Source organism: Petromyzon marinus, chromosome 59 (genome assembly GCF_048934315.1).
Source record: "Petromyzon marinus isolate PM22_M1 ecotype Great Lakes invasive population chromosome 59, UKy_Petmar_22M1.pri1.0, whole genome shotgun sequence".
Classification (NCBI taxonomy): Eukaryota; Metazoa; Chordata; class Hyperoartia; order Petromyzontiformes; family Petromyzontidae; genus Petromyzon; species Petromyzon marinus.
This window is the reverse complement of record NC_133725.1, coordinates 1,122,130-1,144,947: the sequence shown is the minus strand read 5'-3', so window position 1 is coordinate 1,144,947 and position 22,818 is coordinate 1,122,130. Positions and strand designations below refer to the sequence as shown.

The window sequence follows — 22,818 nt, the reverse complement described above, 5'->3', positions numbered from 1 at the left end:
CTGAGAACTCTCTCTCTCTCTCTGCTGAGAACTCTCTCCTCTCTCTGCTGAGAACTCTCTCCTCTCTCCCTCTGCTGAGAACTCTCTCTCTCTCTCTGCTGAGAACTCTCTCCTCTCTCTCTCTCTCTGCTGAGAACTCTCTCTCTCTCTGCTGAGAACTCTCTCCTCTCTCCCTCTGCTGAGAACTCTCTCTCTCTCTGCTGAGAACTCTCTCTCTCTCTCTCTGCTGAGAACTCTCTCCTCTCTCCCTCTGCTGAGAACTCTCTCTCTCTCTGCTGAGAACTCTCTCCTCTCTCCCTCTGCTGAGAACTCTCTCTCTCTGCTGAGAACTCTCTCCTCTTTCTCTCTCTGCTGAGAACTCTCTCCTCTCTCTCTGCTGAGAACTCTCACTCTCTCTCTGCTGAGAACTCTCTCCTCTCTCCCTCTGCTGAGAACTCTCTCCTCTCTCTCTCTCTGCTGAGAACTCTCTCTCTCTGCTGAGAACTCTCTCTCTCTCTCTGCTGAGAACTCTCTCTCTCTCTCTCTGCTGAGAACTCTCTCCTCTCTCTCTCTCTCTGCTGAGAACTCTCTCTCTCTGCTGAGAACTCTCTCTCTGCTGAGAACTCTCTCTCTCTGCTGAGAACTCTCTCTCTCTGCTGAGAACTCTCTCTCTCTCTGCTGAGAACTCTCTCTCTGCTGAGAACTCTCTCCTCTCTCTCTCTCTCTGCTGAGAACTCTCTCTCTCTGCTGAGAACTCTCTCTCTCTCTGCTGAGAACTCTCTCTCTCTGCTGAGAACTCTCTCTCTCTCTGCTGAGAACTCTCTCTCTGCTGAGAACTCTCTCCTCTCTCTCTCTCTCTGCTGAGAACTCTCTCTCTCTGCTGAGAACTCTCTCTCTCTCTGCTGAGAACTCTCTCTCTCTCTCTCTGCTGAGAACTCTCTCCTCTCTCTCTGCTGATAACTCTCTCTCTCTGCTGAGAACTCTCTCTCTCTCTGCTGAGAACTCTCTCTCTCTGCTGAGAACTCTCTCCTCTCTCTCTCTCTCTGCTGAGAACTCTCTCTCTCTGCTGAGAACTCTCTCTCTCTCTGCTGAGAACTCTCTCTCTCTCTCTGCTGAGAACTCTCTCCTCTCTCTCTGCTGAGAACTCTCTCTCTCTCTCTGCTGATAACTCTCTCCTCTCTCTCTCTGCTGAGAACTCTCTCTCTCTGCTGATAACTCTCTCCTCTCCTCTCTCTCTCTGCTGAGAACTCTCTCTCTCTGCTGATAACTCTCTCCTCTCCTCTCTCTCTCTGCTGAGAACTCTCTCTCTCTGCTGATAACTCTCTCCTCTCTCTCTGCTGACGCCCGCTCGTCGTAGCCAGCAGCAGCAGCAAGACGACATCCACACTGGGGCATCGAGCTGCTTGATCATCATCATCATCGCTGCTGATCATCATCATCGCTGCTGATCATCATCATCATCATCACGCTCAAGCACGGACTGCCCGAACGCTCGCGTCCCCAGCGCGAGAGACGATGGGCGAATTAGTGTGATTAGCTAATTAGTGTGATTAGCTAATTAGTGCGATTAGCTAATTAGTGTGATTAGCTAATTAGTGTAATGAGCCACACCTGGACGTCACGTGGCGGTGGTGCTCTGAGCGCCGATCTTCACTGATTGGCTGATTGGCAGAGCGGTGAGGGACATGCAAAGGCCCGCAACGTCGAAACGTCGAGCGGCGGATGGGGCACTCGTCAAGGGCGGCACGCGTGAGAATTCGAGGCGTGACGCGCTTCCCCAGTGGAGCCACGTGATGTGTAGGTTGCTATTGACGGCGCCGGGCGTGTCACGTGACCCGGAGAATGATGCAGCCGGAACCACGGGCCCTGGCAACCGGACTCCGGGCCCTGCCAACCGGACTCCGGGCCCTGGCAACCGGACTCCGGGCCCTGGCAACCGGACTCCGGGCCCTGGCAACCGGACCACGCGCCCTGGCAACCGGAACCATGGGCCCTGGCAACCGGACCACAGGCTATCAACAGCAGCTTGGATCAACCTAGGAGCATGGCATCAAATTCATGTTCAGATGGGCGCTGCGGTGGCTATGAGATGTTAACCACCTCACCTGGTATACAGGAAGTCGTGGGTTCGATCCCAACCCTAACGCCTGCTGCTGCTGTATGTTTGGAGTTAGCGTGTCTCTCTCTCTCTCCGTGGTGAGATGTTAACCACCTCACTTGGTTTACAGTAAGTCGTGGGTTCGATCCCGACCCTGACGCCTGCTGCTGTATATTTGGAGTTCGCGGTGTCTCTCTCCCCGTGGTCGCGTGGATTTTTTCCCCGGGTCCTCGACGTTACGCGTTTAGAGTATTTGGCTGCCGCAAAAGATTTCCACGCGTTGATAAGAAGCTGCTGCGTTGGGCTATCATTTGTGGCCCCGTCCCTCCTGAAGAAGAGCTACGTTAGCTCAGCGCGCCCTACGTGGTAAAATAAAATAGTTTAGCCGAGTTGAAATGCAGCCCTGGGCAGATTGTTTGATTTATCCTCTCCGCAAGCATTTCTGGGAGCTCGCCACCTCACCCGGCTGCGATCTTAATATCGGGCGGTGGAGGTGGAGGTGGTGGCGGTGGCGATGGTGGTGGAAAGGTGGTGGCGGTGGTGGAGGAGGTGGTGGCGGTGGTGGCGGTGGCGGTGACTATGCACGTGGCTGTCTGCGATCCAGCGCTGTGGGGGCAGCAGCAGCAGCGAGGGTTTGCTGGATCACCGCACACACAGATGAGGTTGTTGTTGTTGTTGTTGTACGAATCTCCCTCCCTTCCACCCGTGGGCGGGTGTCTAGGAGCCGGAGACCTGGCTCTGCCAGGGGAAGGCAAGCACAGAAAAGCGTGGACTCCACCTGTTCCGTCTATACGGGATAGAGCGTTTCCCCCTCGCACACACCCGTGGGGTTTTTTTCCCGCACATATAAAGTGATTAATTGACCGTCAATCTTCATATACAAGGATGGCAGAGCTTGGGCAATTGGTTAATATCCTGTCCCTCGTTTCCACCTCACGACCCCTCCTTCTTGAACCTTCCCTCAACCGTCAGCAACAGACTCTCGCCTGAACACCGTTCGGATTCCCACCAGCCAATCCAACGCTCATTGATTAACAGTGGCCGTTCCGATGGACCAATCGGGGATCGTCCCAGGACCCAGGAAAGTGACCAGCCAATTGCCAATTCTGCCTGACCAATCAGGGATCGTCCCAAGAACGGCGATCAGCCATTGGCTAATTCCAACTGACCAATCAGGGATCGTCCCAGAACAGTGGTCAGCCAGTGGCCAATTTCGCTTGACCAATCAGGGCTCGTACCAGAAGAGCGATTATCGAATTAAGTGATTTGCTCATATAAAATGGAATTGGGCCTCATCTCCCGTCGAACAAAGTGATGACGATCATCTACTGCGACGCTGTGTCTCGTCCACCAGAGGAAGACTTCATGGCAAATCCGTAGCACAGTGTAAACATTTGAATAAAAACGACGCAGATTTAAGACGAGTTACTTTTGACAACCAGCCAGAACGTGCGCACGTACACACACACAAATACACGTCTTCGAAGGAGACGGTTAAAAAAACACGCGAATCAAACTTTAATTCAACCACGAGAATACTTGGCGGTAACATCTCGCTAAAAGGAATCGTTTAAAATATCAAACTCCATCGAACCTTAACCGACCCCACCACCCCTATAACCTATAAAAAAAAAAGTGCCGTCACGGCCCAGACCCCTCGCGAACGTCCGGGAAGGGGGTTGGGGAACCGAATTCCACATTCGGCGGCGTCTCGTCAGCAGGAGTCCGGCTCGCTTGTTTGTGAGGCGACGGCCTCAGGTGGAGCGTCACCGCCCCCAGGGCCCCCATGGGCGACGGCCCACGGGGGCCCTCCCGACTCGGCAGTGCGAGGGCCCCCCTCCTGCCGCTCCTCCCCCTCCTGCGAGGGGCACAGAAGCTCGTGGATGGGGCCCAGCAGGGGGCCCAGCAGGGGGGCGGCTCCCCCACCGGCCCAGCGCGGCGGTGGCAGGGACGACGACGGAGGGACCGCAACGGGGCCCAGCGGGTGCCCAGTCCCTCCCTGCAGCAGGCCCGCCAGCCGCGCGTTCTCACGCCGCAGTTGCCCGATCACCTGCAGGCCGTTGCATGCGTCAGCGACTGGCGAGGTTCACGGGCCCACCAGTCGCGGGCCCACCAGTCGCGGGCCCACCAGTCGCGGGCCCACCAGTCGCGGGCCCACCAATCACAGCCCACTGCTCGCAGCCCACCAATCACAGCCCACTGCTCGCAGCCGACCAATCACAACCCACTGCTCGCAACCCACCAATCGCAGCCCACTGCTCGATGCCGACCAGTCACGGACCACTGCTCGCAGCCCACCAATCACAGCCCACTGCTCGGAGCCGACCAATCACAGCCCACTGCTCGCAACCCACCAATCACAGCTCACTGCTCGGAGCCGACCAATCACAGCCCACTGCTCGCAACCCACCAATCACAACCCACTGCTCGGAGCCGACCAATCACAACCCACTTCTCGCAACCCACCAATCGCAGCCCACTGCTTGCGGCCCAAGATCCCAAGATCTTGGTGAGACTAGAGATATCAAGATCCTAAACATCCTGAGATCCTGAGATCTTGAGATCCCAAGCTCCTAGATATCCTGAAATCTTAAAATCCAGAAATCTCCAGATATCCAGAGATCCCAAGGATCCGGTCTCACGGAGGCAGGTCCTCTCTTATGCAGCCCCGAGTGCGGCAAGTCTCTGTGTGCGTGTGTGTGCAGCAAGGATCTCCTCACCTTCCGGGCCTCCTCCAGGCTCTCTGGCTCCACGCCGCTGTACTGCTCCTCTCTCCCTGTCCACAGCAGCGCAATATCATAACGACGATAATGAAGACAAGAACACTTTCAACGCGCCGCAAGATATTCGCTCGACCCTGCCCTTGAGGAGAGATGCCAGGAGGAGAAACCACGGACGAGGGGAAAGGCAGTAGCCAGGCGGTGAGCTGGAGCCAATACTAATTTTCCAAGCTCTGCTGTCCTATATATATTTGTTAAGAAACATATATTTGATACGTATATTAATATGTCTGGCCGAGTCCGTTATTAAGCATTTACATGTGGGAGGAAACCGGAGTGCCCGGAGAAAAGTAATGCTTGTGTGCAAGGGGGCAACGTTCTATCCTCGTACAGACGGAACAGGCGGAGTCCACATTTTTTCCGAGTACCGCTCCTCTCCTGGCAGAGCCAGGGGTATGGCTCCTCCTTGACACCCAACCACGGGATAGAGGGGGAGTTTCACAACTCCTTCTGTGCGCGGTGATCCACCAACCCTCCTCGCTGCTGCATCCACAGCGCTGAGTGTTTAAAAAAGAAAAAAGTAAAAATCACCGTCGCAGTAGCCGGGGTCGGGCAGCGCCAGCGCCGTCGCCGCACTCCGGCACGCAAACCGCCGCATGGCGTCCGTGTAGAGCCGCAGACGCTCCTCCCAGCGCTCCTCAGACGCCTGCCGCTCGGCCTCCAGCCGTTGGCTGCGGCGTGGTGTAGGGGGTTGGGGGGGGTGGGACACACGCACGGCCACCGCCGGTGAGGATTAAGGCCGGGCGTAGGTATGGCCTAGGCACGGCCTGGGCAGGGCCTGGGAAGGGCCTGGGAAGGGCCTGGGAAGGGCCTGGGAAGGGCCTGGGAAGGGCCGGGCCTGCCCCTGGGCAGGGTCTCGGCAGGGCCTGGGCATGACCTCGGCAGGGCTGGGCCTGCCCCTGGGCAGGGCCTAAAGTTGGGCAGGGCCTGAACTTGGGCAGGGTCTGGGCCGGGCCTGGGCAGGACCAACACAGGGCTGACAAAAGGGCCTCCTCTGCCTTCGCCCTCCTCGAGATTGAGTTGGAGATTTCAGAGGGCTGCGAGCGGCACTCCACCGGCACCGGGGTGTCCGCTCCTCGCTCTCGTAGAGAGAGAGAGAGAGAAGGGGGCGAGACTCAGAGGTGCCAGAAGGAGGAACCACAGCCAAAGAGCAAAAAGGCAGCAGCAGCCACACGGTGGTGGGCGACGAGCCGGCGCTACCAACATTCGCCCAAGCTCTGCGGTCCTCTACGCACGAAGGTGTCAATCGGCCAACTGGCGGGAGTCGCCCACCTCCACAGCGCCTCCACCTGGCGCAGGTGCGTCATGGCGTCTCGCGCAACCTCCTCTCGCGCCTGCCGCTCGGCGCGATCGCGGGCCGCCCTCTCCGCCACCACGCGCCCGCGGAGGCGCGACACCAGCCCCACCAGGGCCTGCGGGGGTCAGAGCCGAGGGTTAGAGCCGAGCATCATCAGGGCATCGAGGTCACACTCATTACACACAAAGCGCTCGCCACAAATAAACCACAATACGTTGCTGATCTTGTCAAGGGGCATAAACCGTCACGTGAACTCCGGTCATCCTCGCAACAGCAGCTGTGCCTCAGCAGCAGCTGTGCTTCCGCGGCCATCTGGAACGCTCTTCCTTCCGATATTAGGAAGCCACTGGAGTGATGCACTTTTTAATTTAGATTGAAAGCTAATTTCTTTGGAGCTGCTTTTTATGTTTAGTTTGTTGTCCTTCCCCTCGCACCTCCGATTACCGCGGTTGGCTATGTACGGTGCGAAAGAAGTTTATCCACACATACACGCAACTCGCGGGCAGAATTAGTATCGCACAGACCACATACAGACCTCAACATCGATCTCATCGTCCGACGACAAGTCAACCTCCTCATCCTCCTCCTCATTGTCGTCACCGCTGTTGCTAGGGAGACCTCCTCGTTCTGCTGCTCCTCCTCCTCCTCCCGCTGAGCCTCCCCGCACCGACCCCCTGACCCTCATGCTGATGGGTTCCTGGCTCGCAACGCTCACCACCTGGAGTGGACGCGGGTCACGGAGTCACGGGTATCAATGGAGGGGGTCACAGACACGGGTACCTAAACTCAACTCTTTATGAAGTTAAACTCTTTTTATTTTCCCAGGTAAGGCCCACTGAGCTATGTACCTCTGACCTGGCTATGACAAATGATAGCTCAACGAAGTGGCACAGCAGCCAAATGCTCTAAACGTGCGATGTTGATTCTAAATGTGGATGGGAAAACCAGAGGAGCCCGAATAAAAATCCACACGACCACGGGGAGAGAGACACGGAAACTCCAAGTATACGGCAGGCGTCAGAGTCCGGATGGAAGCCACGACCTCCTGCATACCAGGCGAGGGAGTTAACATCTCACCACCGTGGCGTATCAATGGGGGGGGGGGTGGGGGTCACGGGCCGTTGTTTGGGTCAGCGCTCGTGATTTCACACACAGAGTCCGCTGGGGTTAGGCCCCAGGCTTGGTGCAACCGGTTGCAGGGAGCAGTTTGGGGGCAACCGGTTGCAGCTCAGAGGCGGACTCAATCGTCGATCCGCTCGATGATTCGAGGTGGTGGTGGGGGGGGGTCGGGTCAGGTCGGGTGGGAGCAGCGCATAGGTCACCTGCTGGGCGAGAGCGGCGAAGGCGAGGGTGTGCGCCGTCTCGTGCAGGGTGGAGGCGCAGGGGTTGGCGCACGCCACCATGAGGACGCGAGCGCCGCCCAGCAGCGCCGCCTGGAAGAGGCGCGTCAGGCGGCTCTCCCGGAAGGGGACCGGCGCCCTGGGGCCGCCGCCGCCGCCACCGCCGTCGCCCGCCCTGCCACACGCAGAGGGCCCGGCGCGGCGCTGGGTGAGATCGGCGCTTCCTGGCCGGCGTCGAAGCGATAGAGGGGGCCTAACGGTCAACTACCCCCCCCCCCCCCCCACCTTGTCCCTCGCAATCCCCACCAAGTAAATTAAAAACAGGGTGCTTTAAAAAAAAATTTTACACTTCTGAGAATTTGCAACAATACCACGAGAAATGTGCTGCTGCCTTCTCCGGCCTCTGGAGACCACCTGGAGAAGATTCCAGGCCACGTGCTGACAATGACGGCGAACAAGTGGAGACTCATATTCTTAGTTTTTTCGGTAAAGTCACGTTGAAGAGAAACAACAAAATAACAAAATATATATAAAACAATAAAAAAGTCTCACGACGTTTCGACCATAACTCAAACGGTCATCATCAGGTGTGTCGGTTTGCATAAATTTATTTTGAAAACGGCATATTTATTTATATATATATAAAAAAATAACGTTTGCGTCACGCGCAACGATTGGCAGTTTGCCCAGGACTAGTCCATCTATTTTTTGAAAAGAGGAGGGGGGAGACGAAATTTGTTTTTATGTATGCTGTCTGAAAGCCACTGTAAGCGTGAACAATCAATCAAGAACTGAAATGATTTATCAAATATTTCCAATGATTGCTAAGATAGAATCCATCTTCTAGGTTGAAATTGTCTCTGTGCTTGTATATGTGGATAGCCTCATGAACGAATCTCTCATGGAAGCCAGATGGCTTACAAAGAACCTCCGTCTTGGAAAAGTCAATGGCATGTGAGCCTACTGAATTAGAACAATGATCTGCTACGGCCGAGGTGTTGGTCCTACCGTGTTTAAGGTCTGCTTTATGTTCACGAATGCGGTCCGAGATATGGCGTTTGGTTTCTCCAATGTAACTACTACCACAGAGGCAACTTAGTTTGTAGACACCAGGGTATTGTATGTCCGGAATCACATCTTTTACAGACGGAACCAGATCACGGATTTTATGTAATGTGTTGAAACGGACCTGGATCTTGTGTTTATTCAAGATTTTGGAGATCTTTTTTGTGATCCCAGCAATGTAGGGTAAAGTGATGGTTTTGAAAGGCTCCTCAAGAGGGTTCTTCTTCATGGTTTGAGTGATAGCTTTGCGGATTGTATAGTCGGAGTAACCATTAGCCCTAAGAGCTTGGTGTACGTGCTTGAGTTCACTGCTTATGTGTTCCTGGTCGGATATGCATTGGGCTCTATGATACAGAGTCTTGATGAGAGAATTCTTCTGTGATGGATGGTGGTGGGAATCCGGTTTCAGATAAGCATCCGTATGGGTAGCTTTCCTGTAGACAGAGTGGCTCATTGAACCATCAGGTCTCTTTTTAATTAGGACATCCAAAAAAGGTATCTTGCCATCTATTTCGACTTCCATGGTAAATCTGATGGCTGGGTGTATGGAATTGATGTGGTCGAAGAATTGGTCTAGAGCAGGCCGGCCATGTGGCCAGATGACAAAAGTGTCATCCACGTACCTCTTCCATAAGGTTGGGCGCAGAGTGGCAGTCTGGATGGCGTCAGTCTCAAATTTCTCCATGAAAATGTTAGCTATAACTGGAGAAAGGGGGGAGCCCATTGGGGTGCCCTCAGTTTGTTTGTAGAAAGTTCCATTCCAAGTGAAGTATGTATTGGTTAAACAGTGTCTCACCAGGGGGGGTACCTCAGTGTTTAGTCCTTGATGAACCAAGTCTTCAATGATTGCAATGGTGTCAGGTACAGGAACCTTGGTGAATAAGGAAACTACATCAAAACTGACAAGCAGGTCGTCTGGGGACAGGGAAATACCCTTGATTGTTGATACCAGGTGAGTAGAATTTTGTACCGCAGAGGTGGTTTTTCCAGTGAAAGGACGCAGGATTTCAGACAAAAAATGAGCTAGTTTGTAGGTGGGGGAGCTGATAGTAGAGACTATGGGACGAAGAGGTGTATCAACTTTATGTATTTTTGGTAAGCCGTATAATCTTGGTGGCCTGGCAGCAGAAGGTTTCAACGAAAACTGTTTAGATTGATCAATTAATGCGGTTGAATCAGAAATTATTTTGTTGGTTTGTGTGACGAGGCTGTTGGTGGGATCTCTTTTTATTTTTGTATAACTACCATCGTCGAGTAATTCTTTAATTTTGTTGTTGTATTCTATTTTATCCATGATGACAGTAGCATTGCCTTTGTCAGCTGAGAGAACTACAATATCATTCCTCTTTTTTAATTTATATAATTCAAAACGCTCATCTTTGCTGAGGTTGCTAGCTGGCATCTTAGCGTTTTTGAGGGTTGCAGCGATTTCAGATCTTGCTACGTCTGCAGCGATGTGACCCAGGCCCCTGAGAGCAACGTCTACTTGGGCAATTATATCATTAACTGGTATGTGTTTAGGTGTGACTGCAAAGTTTAGACCTTTAGCTAAAACGGATTTCAGACCATCGGAAATAGAACTGTTACTGCGATTAATTACGACTTTATTAACGTCTAACTTTTTGGTGTGTGGGTCCGGTCTTTTGTTGAAGAGGAGGTTAAATTTGGAAATCAGGTTTTCCTTACATTTGGTCGACATAGTAGCAGCTGAAGAGGCAGTCATATTGTCTACATGTTCCCAATCCGATGTGGACATTATTGCCGTCAATGATAAGTGTGATTTGTAGAGTGTCTTGTCTAACTGATCTAGTTCTGTGCGTATAAGTCTGATTTTTTCTGAGATAAGAGCTAAGCTAGTTTTGAAAAGAATTCGTTTCGCATTAGAAGAAGTTACAGTAGCAGAGGTGAGTGTAAATGCGATTGGTATTACCCCAGAGTCGCGGCATCTCTTCAGGAAGGTGAGAGACTCGATCAGCTGAGCTTTCTTATCCCGGAGTTTGTTGAAGGATCTTAAAGTTATGTGAAAACCCTCCCCGTAGAGGCGATTAAATTTTGATTTAAAGCTTTCGTGACTGCAGTAATTCATATTCTTAGTTTTTTCGGTAAAGTCACGTTGAAGAGAAACAACAAAATAACAAAATATATATAAAACAATAAAAAAATTCTCACGACGTTTCGACCATAACTCAAACGGTCATCATCAGGTGTGTCGGTTTGCATAAATGTATTTTGAAAACGGCATATTTATTTATATATATATAAAAAAAATAACGTTTGCGTCACGCGCAACATTTCAGTTCTTGATTGATTGTTCACGCTTACAGTGGCTTTCAGACAGCATACATAAAAACAAATTTCGTCTCCCCCCTCTTTTCAAAAAATAGATGGACTAGTCCTGGGCAAACTGCCAATCGTTGCGCGTGACGCAAACGTTATTTTTTTATATATATATATATATATAAATAAATAAATATGCCGTTTTCAAAATACATTTATGCAAACCGACACACCTGATGATGACCGTTTGAGTTATGGTCGAAACGTCGTGAGAATTTTTTATTGTTTTATATATATTTTGTTATTTTGTTGTTTCTCTTCAACGTGACTTTACCGAAAAAACTAAGAATATGAATTACTGCAGTCACGAAAGCTTTAAATCAAAATTTAATCGCCTCTACGGGGAGGGTTTTCACATAACTTTAAGATCCTTCAACAAACTCCGGGATAAGAAAGCTCAGCTGATCGAGTCTCTCACCTTCCTGAAGAGATGCCGCGACTCTGGGGTAATACCAATCGCATTTACACTCACCTCTGCTACTGTAACTTCTTCTAATGCGAAACGAATTCTTTTCAAAACTAGCTTAGCTCTTATCTCAGAAAAAATCAGACTTATACGCACAGAACTAGATCAGTTAGACAAGACACTCTACAAATCACACTTATCATTGACGGCAATAATGTCCACATCGGATTGGGAACATGTAGACAATATGACTGCCTCTTCAGCTGCTACTATGTCGACCAAATGTAAGGAAAACCTGATTTCCAAATTTAACCTCCTCTTCAACAAAAGACCGGACCCACACACCAAAAAGTTAGACGTTAATAAAGTCGTAATTAATCGCAGTAACAGTTCTATTTCCGATGGTCTGAAATCCGTTTTAGCTAAAGGTCTAAACTTTGCAGTCACACCTAAACACATACCAGTTAATGATATAATTGCCCAAGTAGACGTTGCTCTCAGGGGCCTGGGTCACATCGCTGCAGACGTAGCAAGATCTGAAATCGCTGCAACCCTCAAAAACGCTAAGATGCCAGCTAGCAACCTCAGCAAAGATGAGCGTTTTGAATTATATAAATTAAAAAAGAGGAATGATATTGTAGTTCTCTCAGCTGACAAAGGCAATGCTACTGTCATCATGGATAAAATAGAATACAACAACAAAATTAAAGAATTACTCGACGATGGTAGTTATACAAAAATAAAAAGAGATCCCACCAACAGCCTCGTCACACAAACCAACAAAATAATTTCTGATTCAACCGCATTAATTGATCAATCTAAACAGTTTTCGTTGAAACCTTCTGCTGCCAGGCCACCAAGATTATACGGCTTACCAAAAATACATAAAGTTGATACACCTCTTCGTCCCATAGTCTCTACTATCAGCTCCCCCACCTACAAACTAGCTCGTTTTTTGTCTGAAATCCTGCGTCCTTTCACTGGAAAAACCACCTCTGCGGTACAAAATTCTACTCACCTGGTATCAACAATCAAGGGTATTTCCCTGTCCCCAGACGACCTGCTTGTCAGTTTTGATGTAGTTTCCTTATTCACCAAGGTTCCTGTACCTGACACCATTGCAATCATTGAAGACTTGGTTCATCAAGGACTAAACACTGAGGTACCCCCCCTGGTGAGACACTGTTTAACCAATACATACTTCACTTGGAATGGAACTTTCTACAAACAAACTGAGGGCACCCCAATGGGCTCCCCCCTTTCTCCAGTTATAGCTAACATTTTCATGGAGAAATTTGAGACTGACGCCATCCAGACTGCCACTCTGCGCCCAACCTTATGGAAGAGGTACGTGGATGACACTTTTGTCATCTGGCCACATGGCCGGCCTGCTCTAGACCAATTCTTCGACCACATCAATTCCATACACCCAGCCATCAGATTTACCATGGAAGTCGAAATAGATGGCAAGATACCTTTTTTGGATGTCCTAATTAAAAAGAAACCTGATGGTTCAATGAGCCACTCTGTCTACAGGAAAGCTACCCATACGGATGCTTATCTGAAACCGGATTCCCACCACCATCCATCACAGAAGAATTCTCTCATCAAGACTCTGTATCATAGAGCCCAATGCATATCCGACCAGGAACACATAAGCAGTGAACTCAAGCACGTACACCAAGCTCTTAGGGCTAATGGTTACTCCGACTATACAATCCGCAAAGCTATCACTCAAACCATGAAGAAGAACCCTCTTGAGGAGCCTTTCAAAACCATCACTTTACCCTACATTGCTGGGATCACAAAAAAGATCTCCAAAATCTTGAATAAACACAAGATCCAGGTCCGTTTCAACACATTACATAAAATCCGTGATCCGGTTCCGTCTGTAAAAGATGTGATTCCGGACATACAATACCCTGGTGTCTACAAACTAAGTTGCCTCTGTGGTAGTAGTTACATTGGAGAAACCAAACGCCATATCTCGGACCGCATTCGTGAACATAAAGCAGACCTTAAACACGGTAGGACCAACACCTCGGCCGTAGCAGATCATTGTTCTAATTCAGTAGGCTCACATGCCATTGACTTTTCCAAGACGGAGGTTCTTTGTAAGCCATCTGGCTTCCATGAGAGATTCGTTCATGAGGCTATCCACATATACAAGCACAGAGACAATTTCAACCGAGAAGATGGATTCTATCTTAGCAATCATTGGAAAGATTTGATAAATCATTTCAGTTCTTGATTGATTGTTCACGCTTACAGTGGCTTTCAGACAGCATACATAAAAACAAATTTCGTCTCCCCCCTCCTCTTTTCAAAAAATAGATGGACTAGTCCTGGGCAAACTGCCAATCGTTGCGCGTGACGCAAACGTTATTTTTTATATATATAAATAAATATGCCGTTTTCAAAATAAATTTATGCAAACCGACACACCTGATGATGACCGTTTGAGTTATGGTCGAAACGTCGTGAGAATTTTTTATTGTTTTATATATATTTTGTTATTTTGTTGTTTCTCTTCAACGTGACTTTACCGAGAAAACTAAGAATATGAATTACTGCAGTCACGAAAGCTTTAAATCAAAAGTGGAGACTCCTTGAATTTTTGAAGCTATGAACCATACTTTTGTTACCATGTTACGGTGTGTTTATTATCCGTTCTTTTTCCATTAAAAACGATAGTCCCACGTAAGTGTCAACATTTTTTTGAAGTACCCTGTACATTAAAATGTAACGTATTTTTCATTCACGACGACGCCGCCGCCGCCGCTGTCGTCACCGCAGGGGTCGCGAAGAAGGCAGCCGCGGGCCCAGCGCCTCGCCTACCTGGCCTCCTGGTTGGCCCTCAGGGCCTGCAGGCAGCGGCCCAACGTGAGCAGGGAGCCGTTGATGTTGTTGGCCTCCTTGAGCCTCTGGCCCGTGGCCTGCGTCTTGTTGGAGCGCTCCGAGCCGGCGAGGTCGCACAGGGTGAGCCTGGCCACGGGGGCGGAGGAGGGGCCGCACAAGCCGCGGGGACACAGCTAGTACACATGGACACGCAACAATGAGCGGAGGGCCGGGTGACTAAAGTACGGCGCGTTGGCACAGTAGGGGGGGCACAGGTGGTGGTGCATCTGCCAGTCATCTCAGTCAGTCAACCCACGGCACCGGCTGGGCCTGTCCCGGATTTGACACTGCACGTGGCCTTAACGTGCGCATAAGCCTGGTACAAGCGCCGTGGTGATGTCACCGCCACTTAGTGGCAAATGGCGGCTATTGTTGTTGTTGTTGTTGTGTATGCACAAGCCCCGTGTGCATCTGCCCAGTGCGCGTGTGTGTGTGTGCGTACTCGCTGCTCGACACCAGGCTGCTCCCTCCCTCGTCCTGGACGCGTAGCAGCCGCACGGTGAAGATGCTGTGGCTGAGAAGCCGGGGGGGGGGGAGAGGGGGAGGTAGCAGAGGTTCAAGTCGATGAGAGCGCTCGCTGGCAAACTCGCTCGGTCAACTCTCACCCTCACCACCCAGGCCGCGACGATACGAGTGAGGGGGGGGGGAGCCTCACCTGCGGCTCGAGGTTTGGTTGAGCCGCGTCTGAGCCACGCTCTGCTGCCTGCGCCCTCGCGCCAGCAAGCAGAGGGCCTGGCCAGCAGTGCTCACTCCCACCCAGCGCACGTCTACACACGCACACGGTACAGCCACGGCACCGTCAAGGCACCGCCACCCACTCGCAATGCTCGCTCTCCCACCCAGCGCAACGTCTGCACGCACACAGACGCACGGCACCGCACCGCCACAACACCGCACCGCCACGGCACCGCCACGGCACCGCCACGACACAGCACCGCCACGACACAGCACGGCCACGACACCGCCAAGCAGTTACATCTATGGAGCCTTTTCGCCGGTATGAGCCTGGCAAAAAGGCCCACGTAGATATAACCCTTGACCCCCCACCGCGACCCCACCGCGACCCCACCACCCCGGAGAACCTTTTAGGTAGGGGTGGCCGTTGGAGTCCTCTCCGAGGCGGAGGGTGGTGGCGCGGTTGGGCTGGCTGGCGGTGCCGGCGTCTTCCTGCACCAGCAGATCCCGCATAGACTCGTTGTAAATCTCCACAAACGACACCCACACCGAGAACAGCTGGTTCCCTTCCGGCTGTCCATCCATCTCTCTGGCCGGCTGTGGCCCCATCTCTCTGGCCGGCTGTGGCCCCATCTCTCTGTCCGGCTGTCCATCCATCTCTCTGTCCGGCTGTGGCCCCATCTCTCTGTCCGGCTGTCGCCCCATCTCCTCTCCCAGGTGCTGAGAGAGGCTCGTCGACTCCAGTATGGGGAGGATGGGCGACGCGGTGAAGTCGCCTGCAAGGGAGCACAGAGAGGAGAGAGAACCATTACATCGGGCGGCGAGAGGAGGGCGAGGCCAATTTGAGAGTTCCTCCCCCTCCTCCTCGCCCTGCGGCAGCGTCCTTCATCGCAAGGCCAATGCGGGCCCACTGGCGGTGATCTTTAGCACGGCCCCTGACGTGCGCCCCTCCCCCAGACAATACACAGAGTGATAAGACCCCATCATCATCGTGCTGCTGTTAAACCCCCCAATGCTTTCAAATGGTGTGGCGGCCCTCACCCCAATGATGTGCGCCCTCACCCCCATTCCCCCCACCCCTGTGAAAATGAGTGAAGAACCACCGGTCTACGCGGTAGCAGTAGTCACAGATGCACGAGGAGACAGCCGCTTGACCAGTAGTGCATACAGTGGGGTACATGCAGTACGGCACAGTACACACTTTATGGTACACAGTGCAGTGTGGTACACAGTACAGTGTGCATCAACTGTACACACCGTGCTGTACACACAGTGCTGTACACACCGTGCTGTACACACCGTGCTGTACACACAGTGCGGTACACACAGTGCGGTACACACCGTGCTGTACACACCGTGCTGTACACACCGTGCGGTACACACAGTGCGGTACACACCGTGCTGTACACACCGTGCTGTACACACCGTGCGGTACACACAGTGCTGTACACACCGTGCTGTACACACCGTGCTGTACACACAGTGCGGTACACACTGTGCTGTACACACAGTGCGGTACACACAGTGCGGTACACACCGTGCTGTACACACAGTGCGGTACACACAGTGCGGTACACACCGTGCGGTACACACAGTGCGGTACACACCGTGCGGTACGCACCGTGCGGTACGCACCGTGCGGTACACACAGTGCGGAACACGCCATGTTGTCCCATGTCCGACCGCGCAATCCGCACGGAGGGAGAATTAAAACCACATAACGCGGCGAATGTTGTACGTATGCATGTTGAACCTCGTCCGCGCCGTACGCAAGCCAAACTTGCGCCAAATTGGTCCGTGCGAATGTGGCCCAGAAGGTGGCTTTGCGCAATAGCCGCGTAGACGGCGCTTGCGAAATCGCACGACGGACGAAAAAACCCGCGTGGGCCGAGGGGGAATCTTGCGTCCATTCTTATGCCGCCCGGGTTGGCTAGGCTCAGGGAGGCAGCAAAGGGCCACTCGTCCGGGCGCTCCCGGGCGAGAGCTCTTTTCCCCGCACGGCCCCCAAAATTCACGAAGGAACAACAACAACAATAATAATAATGCTGACAATGAATCGAAGAGGCGCACCGTCGTGGAGCAGCGCGAGACAGGGGGCGCTCCGGGACCTCCTCACGCCTCGCACCGGAGCTCCGTCCTGAAAACGAGGCCACAGGGATCTCTCACGGGCGGCAACGGCGGCAAAACGGTGGCGTGAATAGCGGTGGCGGCAACAGCAGCGGCGGCAACAGCAGCGGAGGTAATGGCAGCGGCGGCAGCGGCGGCAGCGGCGGCGGCAACAGCAGCAAGTGGCGGCAACAGCGACCATTCACATACAGCTGCCTCTGTGTGTATGTTGAACTTATTTGGCACCGAACGTAGCCAACCGTGCAGCAAAATCGAAGGTGCGGGGAAAGGACAACAACACTAGACACGAGAAGAACCTCAGGGCACCCTGCCGGGAACTGAACCGCGAAGAGCACAGCTCCAGCGGCTTCCCGATATCGGAAGGGAAGAGCGTTCCAGACGGCAGCAGAAACGCGTCTGAAAGCGCCGCGCGGTGCATCGGTGACCACCGTCTTTGTTCGACGACAGCAGGGCCAAAAGCCACCGCCGCTGCGAGGATGACCGGAGTTGGTGTGATGACGATTCATGCTCCTTGACGAGCTCAGCCAAGCTATTGCGTAGTAGTTCGTCCGTGGCAAGCAATTTATTGCGAGCAACGAGCACGACCTTACAACGTATTCGCTCGGCAACCGGAAGCCCCCGCGGCTCGGCGAGCACCGGAGGGACCGCGGTCGGAGAATGAGAAAGCGGAGTTCACGGACACAATAGCAGGAAGCGTGAACGGTAACGGGAAGCGTGAATGGTAACATGAAGCATCAACGGTAATGGGAAGCATCAACAGTAATAGGAAGCGTGAATGGTAACAGGAAGCGTGAACGGTAACGGGAAGCGTGAACGGTAACGTGAAGCATCAACGGTAACGTGAAGCATCAACAGTAACGGGAAGCATCAACGGTAACGTGAAGCATCAACGGTAACAGGAAGCGTGGACGGTAACGGGAAGCGTGAACGGTAACGGGAAGCATCAACGGTAACGTGAAGCATCAACAGTAACGGGAAGCATCAACAGTAACGGGAAGCATCAACGGTAACGTGAAGCATCAACGGTAACAGGAAGCGTGGACGGTAACGGGAAGCGTGAACGGTAACGGGAAGCATCAACAGTAACGGGAAGCATCAATGGTAACGGGAAGCATCAACAGTAACGGGAAGCGTGAACGGTAACGGGAAGCGTGAACGGTAACGGGAAGCGTGAACGGTAACGGGAAGCATGAACGGTAACGGGAAGCGTGAACGGTAACGGGAAGCATCAACGGTAACGGGAAGCGTGGACGGTAACGGGAAGCGTGAACGGTAACGGGAAGCGTGGACGGTAACGGGAAGCGTGGACGGTAACGGGAAGCGTGGACGGTAACGTCAAGCATCAACAGTAACGGGAAGCATCAACGGTAACGGGAAGCATCAACGGTAAAGGGAAGCGTGAACGGTAACGGGAAGCGTGAACGGTAACGGGAAGCGTGAACGGTAACGGGAAGCGTGGACGGTAACGGGAAGCGTGGACGGTAACGTCAAGCATCAACAGTAACGGGAAGCATCAACGGTAGTGGGAAGCATCAACGGTAACGGGAAGCGTGAACAGTAACGGGAAGCGTGGACGGTAACGTGAAGCGTGAATGGTAACGGGAAGCGTGGACGGTAACGGGAAGCGTGACGAGATCAGTTGCCCCCACCCGCCCCCCTCTCCGATCGTCAAACGTCATCGTCTTGGTCACCTCCTCACGGACAGAGGGAGTAGCGGCAGCGGCGCAGTCAAACCCGTTCACAAGCAGCCACGAACGCAACCTCGTCGTCTGTCGCCGCCCGTCGCGGTCGTCACCTCCTCGGTGGCGAGCAGCTGCGCTCGGATCCGGCGCTCGGCCTCCACCTCGTCGGGCTCCAGTCGCTGCACCTCGCCGTGCCGGAGCGGCCGCAGGTCCCAGCGCCGGTACTGGCGGTCGCCGAGCAGGCCGAAGAGGAGGCCCAGGGCGCGGGGAAGGAGGCCCGGCTCGCGCGTGGAGCCTGGAGAGAGACGCACGCGCGGGCGGGCGGGCGGGAGAGAGCGCGGTGTGACGAGTGACGCACGCACGTGGTGTGGTGTTACGAGTAACACACGCATGTGGTGTGGTGTGACGATCAACACACACACGCAGGCGGCGCGGTGTGACGAGTAACACACGCATGTGGTGTGGTGTGACGAGTGACACACGCGGTGCGGTGTGACGAACGACGCACACACGCACGCGGTGTGACGAGCGACGCGAACGCGCGCACCGCGGTACCCATGAGCGTGTGCGTCTTTCCCGAGCTGGTGACGCCGTAGGTGAACACCAGGGCGCTGTCGCCCCGCACGCACGCACAGACGGGCGCACGCACCGTCGCCTCAAACGCGTCCAGCTGGGAGCAGGCCGGCCCCAACACCTGGGGGTGGGGAGCGGGGTGGGGAGATCGCCGCACACATCCCCTCCCGTGGGTGTGGAGGAGACGGAGCCCCTGGCTAGGCCAGCAGACGGCGGTACAGCAGGGTGTGGACTACACGCCATCTGTTCCATCTGCGCGCGATCGAGCGTTTCCCCACATTGCACGCACCGGTTTTCTCCCACGTGGCAACGCTCATTAGTTAGGTGATGACGCCTTCATACGTAGAGGACTGCAGAGCTTGGGGCATTTGTTGATGGTGCTGGCTTCTCACCACCGCGTGGCTGCTGCTGCTGCCTTCCCACTCCATCGTCTGTGTGGTTCCTCCTCCTGGTGCCTCTGAGTCGTCCTCTCTCCGAGTCATCCCCATGCTCTCATACTCACCTACACACTCACCTACATACTCACCCACACACTCACCCACACACTCACCTACACACTCACCTACATACTCACCTACATACTCACCTACATACTCACCCACACACCCACCCACACACCCACCCACACACCCACCCACACACCCACCTACACACCCACCTACACTCACCCACCCACACCCACCCACACCCACCCACACCCACCCACACCCACCCACACCCACCCACACCCACCTGTGTGAATGTGAACTTCTGCAGGGAGGTGACGCCAGCTTTGGGGAGAGAAAGGAGCACAGAGGGTCCAGCCAGCTCCAGACAGCCCTGCTCCACCACCACCACCAGCATCATCATCATCATCAGTACCACCACCACCACCAGCTCCAGACAGCCCTGCTCCACCACCACCACCAACATCATCATCATCAGTACCACCAGCCAGCTCCAGACAGCCCTGCTCCACCACCACCACCAGCAGCACCATCAGTATCACCACCAGCTCCACCACCAGCAGCACCACCATCAGTACCACCAGCACAGCCACCACCACCATCAGTACCACCACCAGCACCACCATCAGTACCCCCACCACCATCAGTACCACCACAACCCCCACCAGCACCAGCACCACCATCAGTACCCCCACCACCACCAGCACCACCAGCAGCAGCACCACCACCATCAGTACCACCAGCACCACCACCAGCAGCACCACCACCAGCACCACCACCATCAGTACCACCATCACCACCACCATCAGTACCACCAGCAGCACCACCACCACCAGCACCACCCCACCACCACCAGCAGCACCACCACCACCAGCATTCCCACCATCAACACCACCATCAACACCACCACCAACATGAATCATGGTAACACCACCATCACCCCCATCAACACCTTCAACAACATCATCACCACCGTCTACATCATCAAAACCATCAATGATGACAACATCACTACCAACAACAACAGCCGACATTCGTCCCCAAGTGGCGGCGGTGACATCACCACGGCGCCTGTGCCAGGCTAGGTGCACCTTGAGGCCACCACGGTCGAGGGCTCGCTGCTGGCAGGAAGTCACGTGACAGACCCAGCAGGTGTCGTGGGTTGGCTGACTGAGATGGACCGGTAGATGCACCACCAGCTGTACCCCCTACTGTGCCAGGCTAGGTGCAGGAGGTCACGTGACAGACCCAGCAGGTGCCGTGGGATGGCTGACTGAGATGAGCGGTAGATGCACCACCAGCTGTACCCCCTACTGTGCCAGGCTAGGTGCAGGAGGTCTCGTGACACATCCAGCAGGTGCCAGGCTAGGTGCTGTGCTCCCAACTGTCAACTCGCTGTGTTTTATCCGCCCGGCGCTCCGCTCGTTGTTGTGAGCGTCGCTCCTCTGCCCTCCGTTGTTGCCGGAGGAGGCGACTGCCCTCCAACTGCCCAGTAGCCTCACTGTATACCTAGCCTGGCACCCCCCCCCACCCCCCTCAGTAGCGTCCTTCACGAGCCTCCTCCTCCACAGAGGCCGATCTTGACATCGCTGGTACCGCTCATCGGCAAGTCCACTCAGCTCCACGTCCTCACCACCACCATCACCACCACTATCACCACGAACATCACGGGGAGGCTGGCGATAACAATAGCCATGGTGATGGTCTTGTAAAGCTGATGATGGTGAAGAGGGCGATGAAGGCTATGATGGTGACGTGGCCACGGGGGTGATGGGGGCGATGTTGGTGATGATGGTGATGATGGTGATGATGGCGATATGTGTGATGGCGATGTGGGTGATGGTGATGATGACCATGTGGTTGATGCGGGTGATGGTGATGATGACCATGTGGTTGATGCGGGTGATGGGGGCGATGTGGGGTATTGTGATATGGGTGATGATGGTGATATGGGTTTAGGGGGTGACTATGATGATGATGATGATGTTGGTGATGTATCTTGCCTGGTCTTCTCCTCTCTGCAGCTCCTCTCTGCTGAACGGGCGGACTCGGAGAAAGCCCTGCAAGGTTCGCGACTGGGAGGCAGGGAGAGTTGGTGGGTGAGTGGGTGAGTGAGTGGGTGAGTGGGTGGGTGGGTGAGTGAATGGGTGAGTGGCTGGGTGGGTGAGTGAGTGGGTTGGTGGGTGAGTGAGTGGGTTGGTGGGTGAGTGTGTGGGGGGGGGGGGGGGGGTGAGTGAGTGGGTGGGTGAGTGAGTAGGAGTGGGTGGATGAGTGAATGGGTGAGTGAGTGAATGGATGAGTGGGTGAATGGGTGGGTGATTGGGTGAGTGAATGGGTGAGTGGGTGAATGGGTGAGTGGGTGAGTGAATGGGTGAGTGGGTGAGTGAATGGGTGAGTGGGTGAGTGAATGGGCGAGTGGGTGAGTGAATGGGTGAGTGGGTGGGTGAATGGGTGAGTGGGTGGGTGAAAGGGTGAGTGGGTGGGTGAATGGGTGAGTGGGTGAGTGAGTGGGTGAGTGAATGGGTGAGTGAATGGGTGAGTGAGTGGGTGAGTGAATGGGTGAGTGAATGGGTGGGTGAGTAAGTAGGTGAGTGAGTAGGTGAGTGGATGGGTGAGTAGGTGAGCGAGTGGGCGAGTGGGTGAGTAGGTGAGCGAGTGGGCGAGTGGGTGAGTAAGTGAGTGGATGGGTGAGTGGATGGGTGAGTGGATGGGCGAGTAGGTAAGCGAGTAGGTGAGTGAGTAGGTGAGTGGATGGGTGAGTAGGTGAGCGAGTGGGCGAGTGGGTGAGTAAGTGAGTGGATGGGTGAGCGGGTGAGTGGGTGAGCAGGCGAGTAGGTAAGCGAGTGGGTGAGTGAGTGGGTGAGTGAGTGGGTGAGTGAGTGGGTGAGTGAGTGAGTGAGTGGGTGAGTGAGTGGGTGAGTGAGTGGGTGAGTGGGTGAGTAGGTGAGCTCACTCACCTGCTCGCGCACCTGCTCGCGCACCTCCTCGCGCCTGGAGCCCTCCGCCTCCATCCCAATGTCAATGAGCGGCGCGCGCGCGCCCCCAGGCTATTTATAGCGCGTCGTTGTCACGTGACCGCGCAGGTCATTCATTAATCAGCGCATCGATTGTGGGC

At 54.0% G+C, this 22,818-nt stretch overlaps 1 protein-coding gene across 3 annotated transcripts; it reads right to left on the bottom strand.

Moving 5' to 3' along the window:
* Positions 1 to 3,571: 3,571 nt before the first annotated feature.
* Positions 3,572 to 22,772, bottom strand: LOC116955421 (kinesin-like protein KIF20A). Of its 3 annotated transcripts, none has more exons than XM_032976495.2 (16): positions 22,673 to 22,772; positions 21,707 to 21,778; positions 19,990 to 20,076; positions 19,240 to 19,378; positions 18,798 to 18,979; positions 16,946 to 17,012; positions 15,283 to 15,651; positions 14,856 to 14,967; positions 14,643 to 14,714; positions 14,141 to 14,287; positions 7,477 to 7,669; positions 6,690 to 6,872; positions 6,130 to 6,269; positions 5,389 to 5,528; positions 4,798 to 4,853; positions 3,572 to 4,127 (listed from the first exon to the last, which is right to left on the bottom strand). In XM_032976495.2, exons 1-16 carry the CDS (start codon positions 22,712 to 22,714, stop codon positions 3,792 to 3,794), a joined length of 2,337 nt encoding a protein of 778 aa, XP_032832386.2. In that variant the 5' UTR covers positions 22,715 to 22,772; the 3' UTR covers positions 3,572 to 3,791. The 3 variants fall into 3 exon arrangements, with proteins under 3 accessions (XP_032832386.2, XP_075909096.1, XP_032832388.2); XM_076052981.1 differs by having other exon boundaries at positions 22,661 to 22,748; XM_032976497.2 differs by having other exon boundaries at positions 22,685 to 22,730.
* Between the last annotated feature and the right edge of the window lie 46 nt (positions 22,773 to 22,818).

Coding starts and splice junctions, on each gene's coding strand:
- LOC116955421 (XM_076052981.1), bottom strand. CDS start 22,714: ATGGAGGCGGAGGGCTCCAGGCGCGAGGAGGTGCGCGAGCAGGTGCGC. Junction 19,379..19,989: donor AGAAGTTCACATTCACACAG/GTGGGTGTGGGT, acceptor CCCCACCCCCAG/GTGTTGGGGCCGGCCTGCTC. Junction 4,128..4,797: donor GCCTGGAGGAGGCCCGGAAG/GTGAGGAGATCC, acceptor AACGGCCTGCAG/GTGATCGGGCAACTGCGGCG.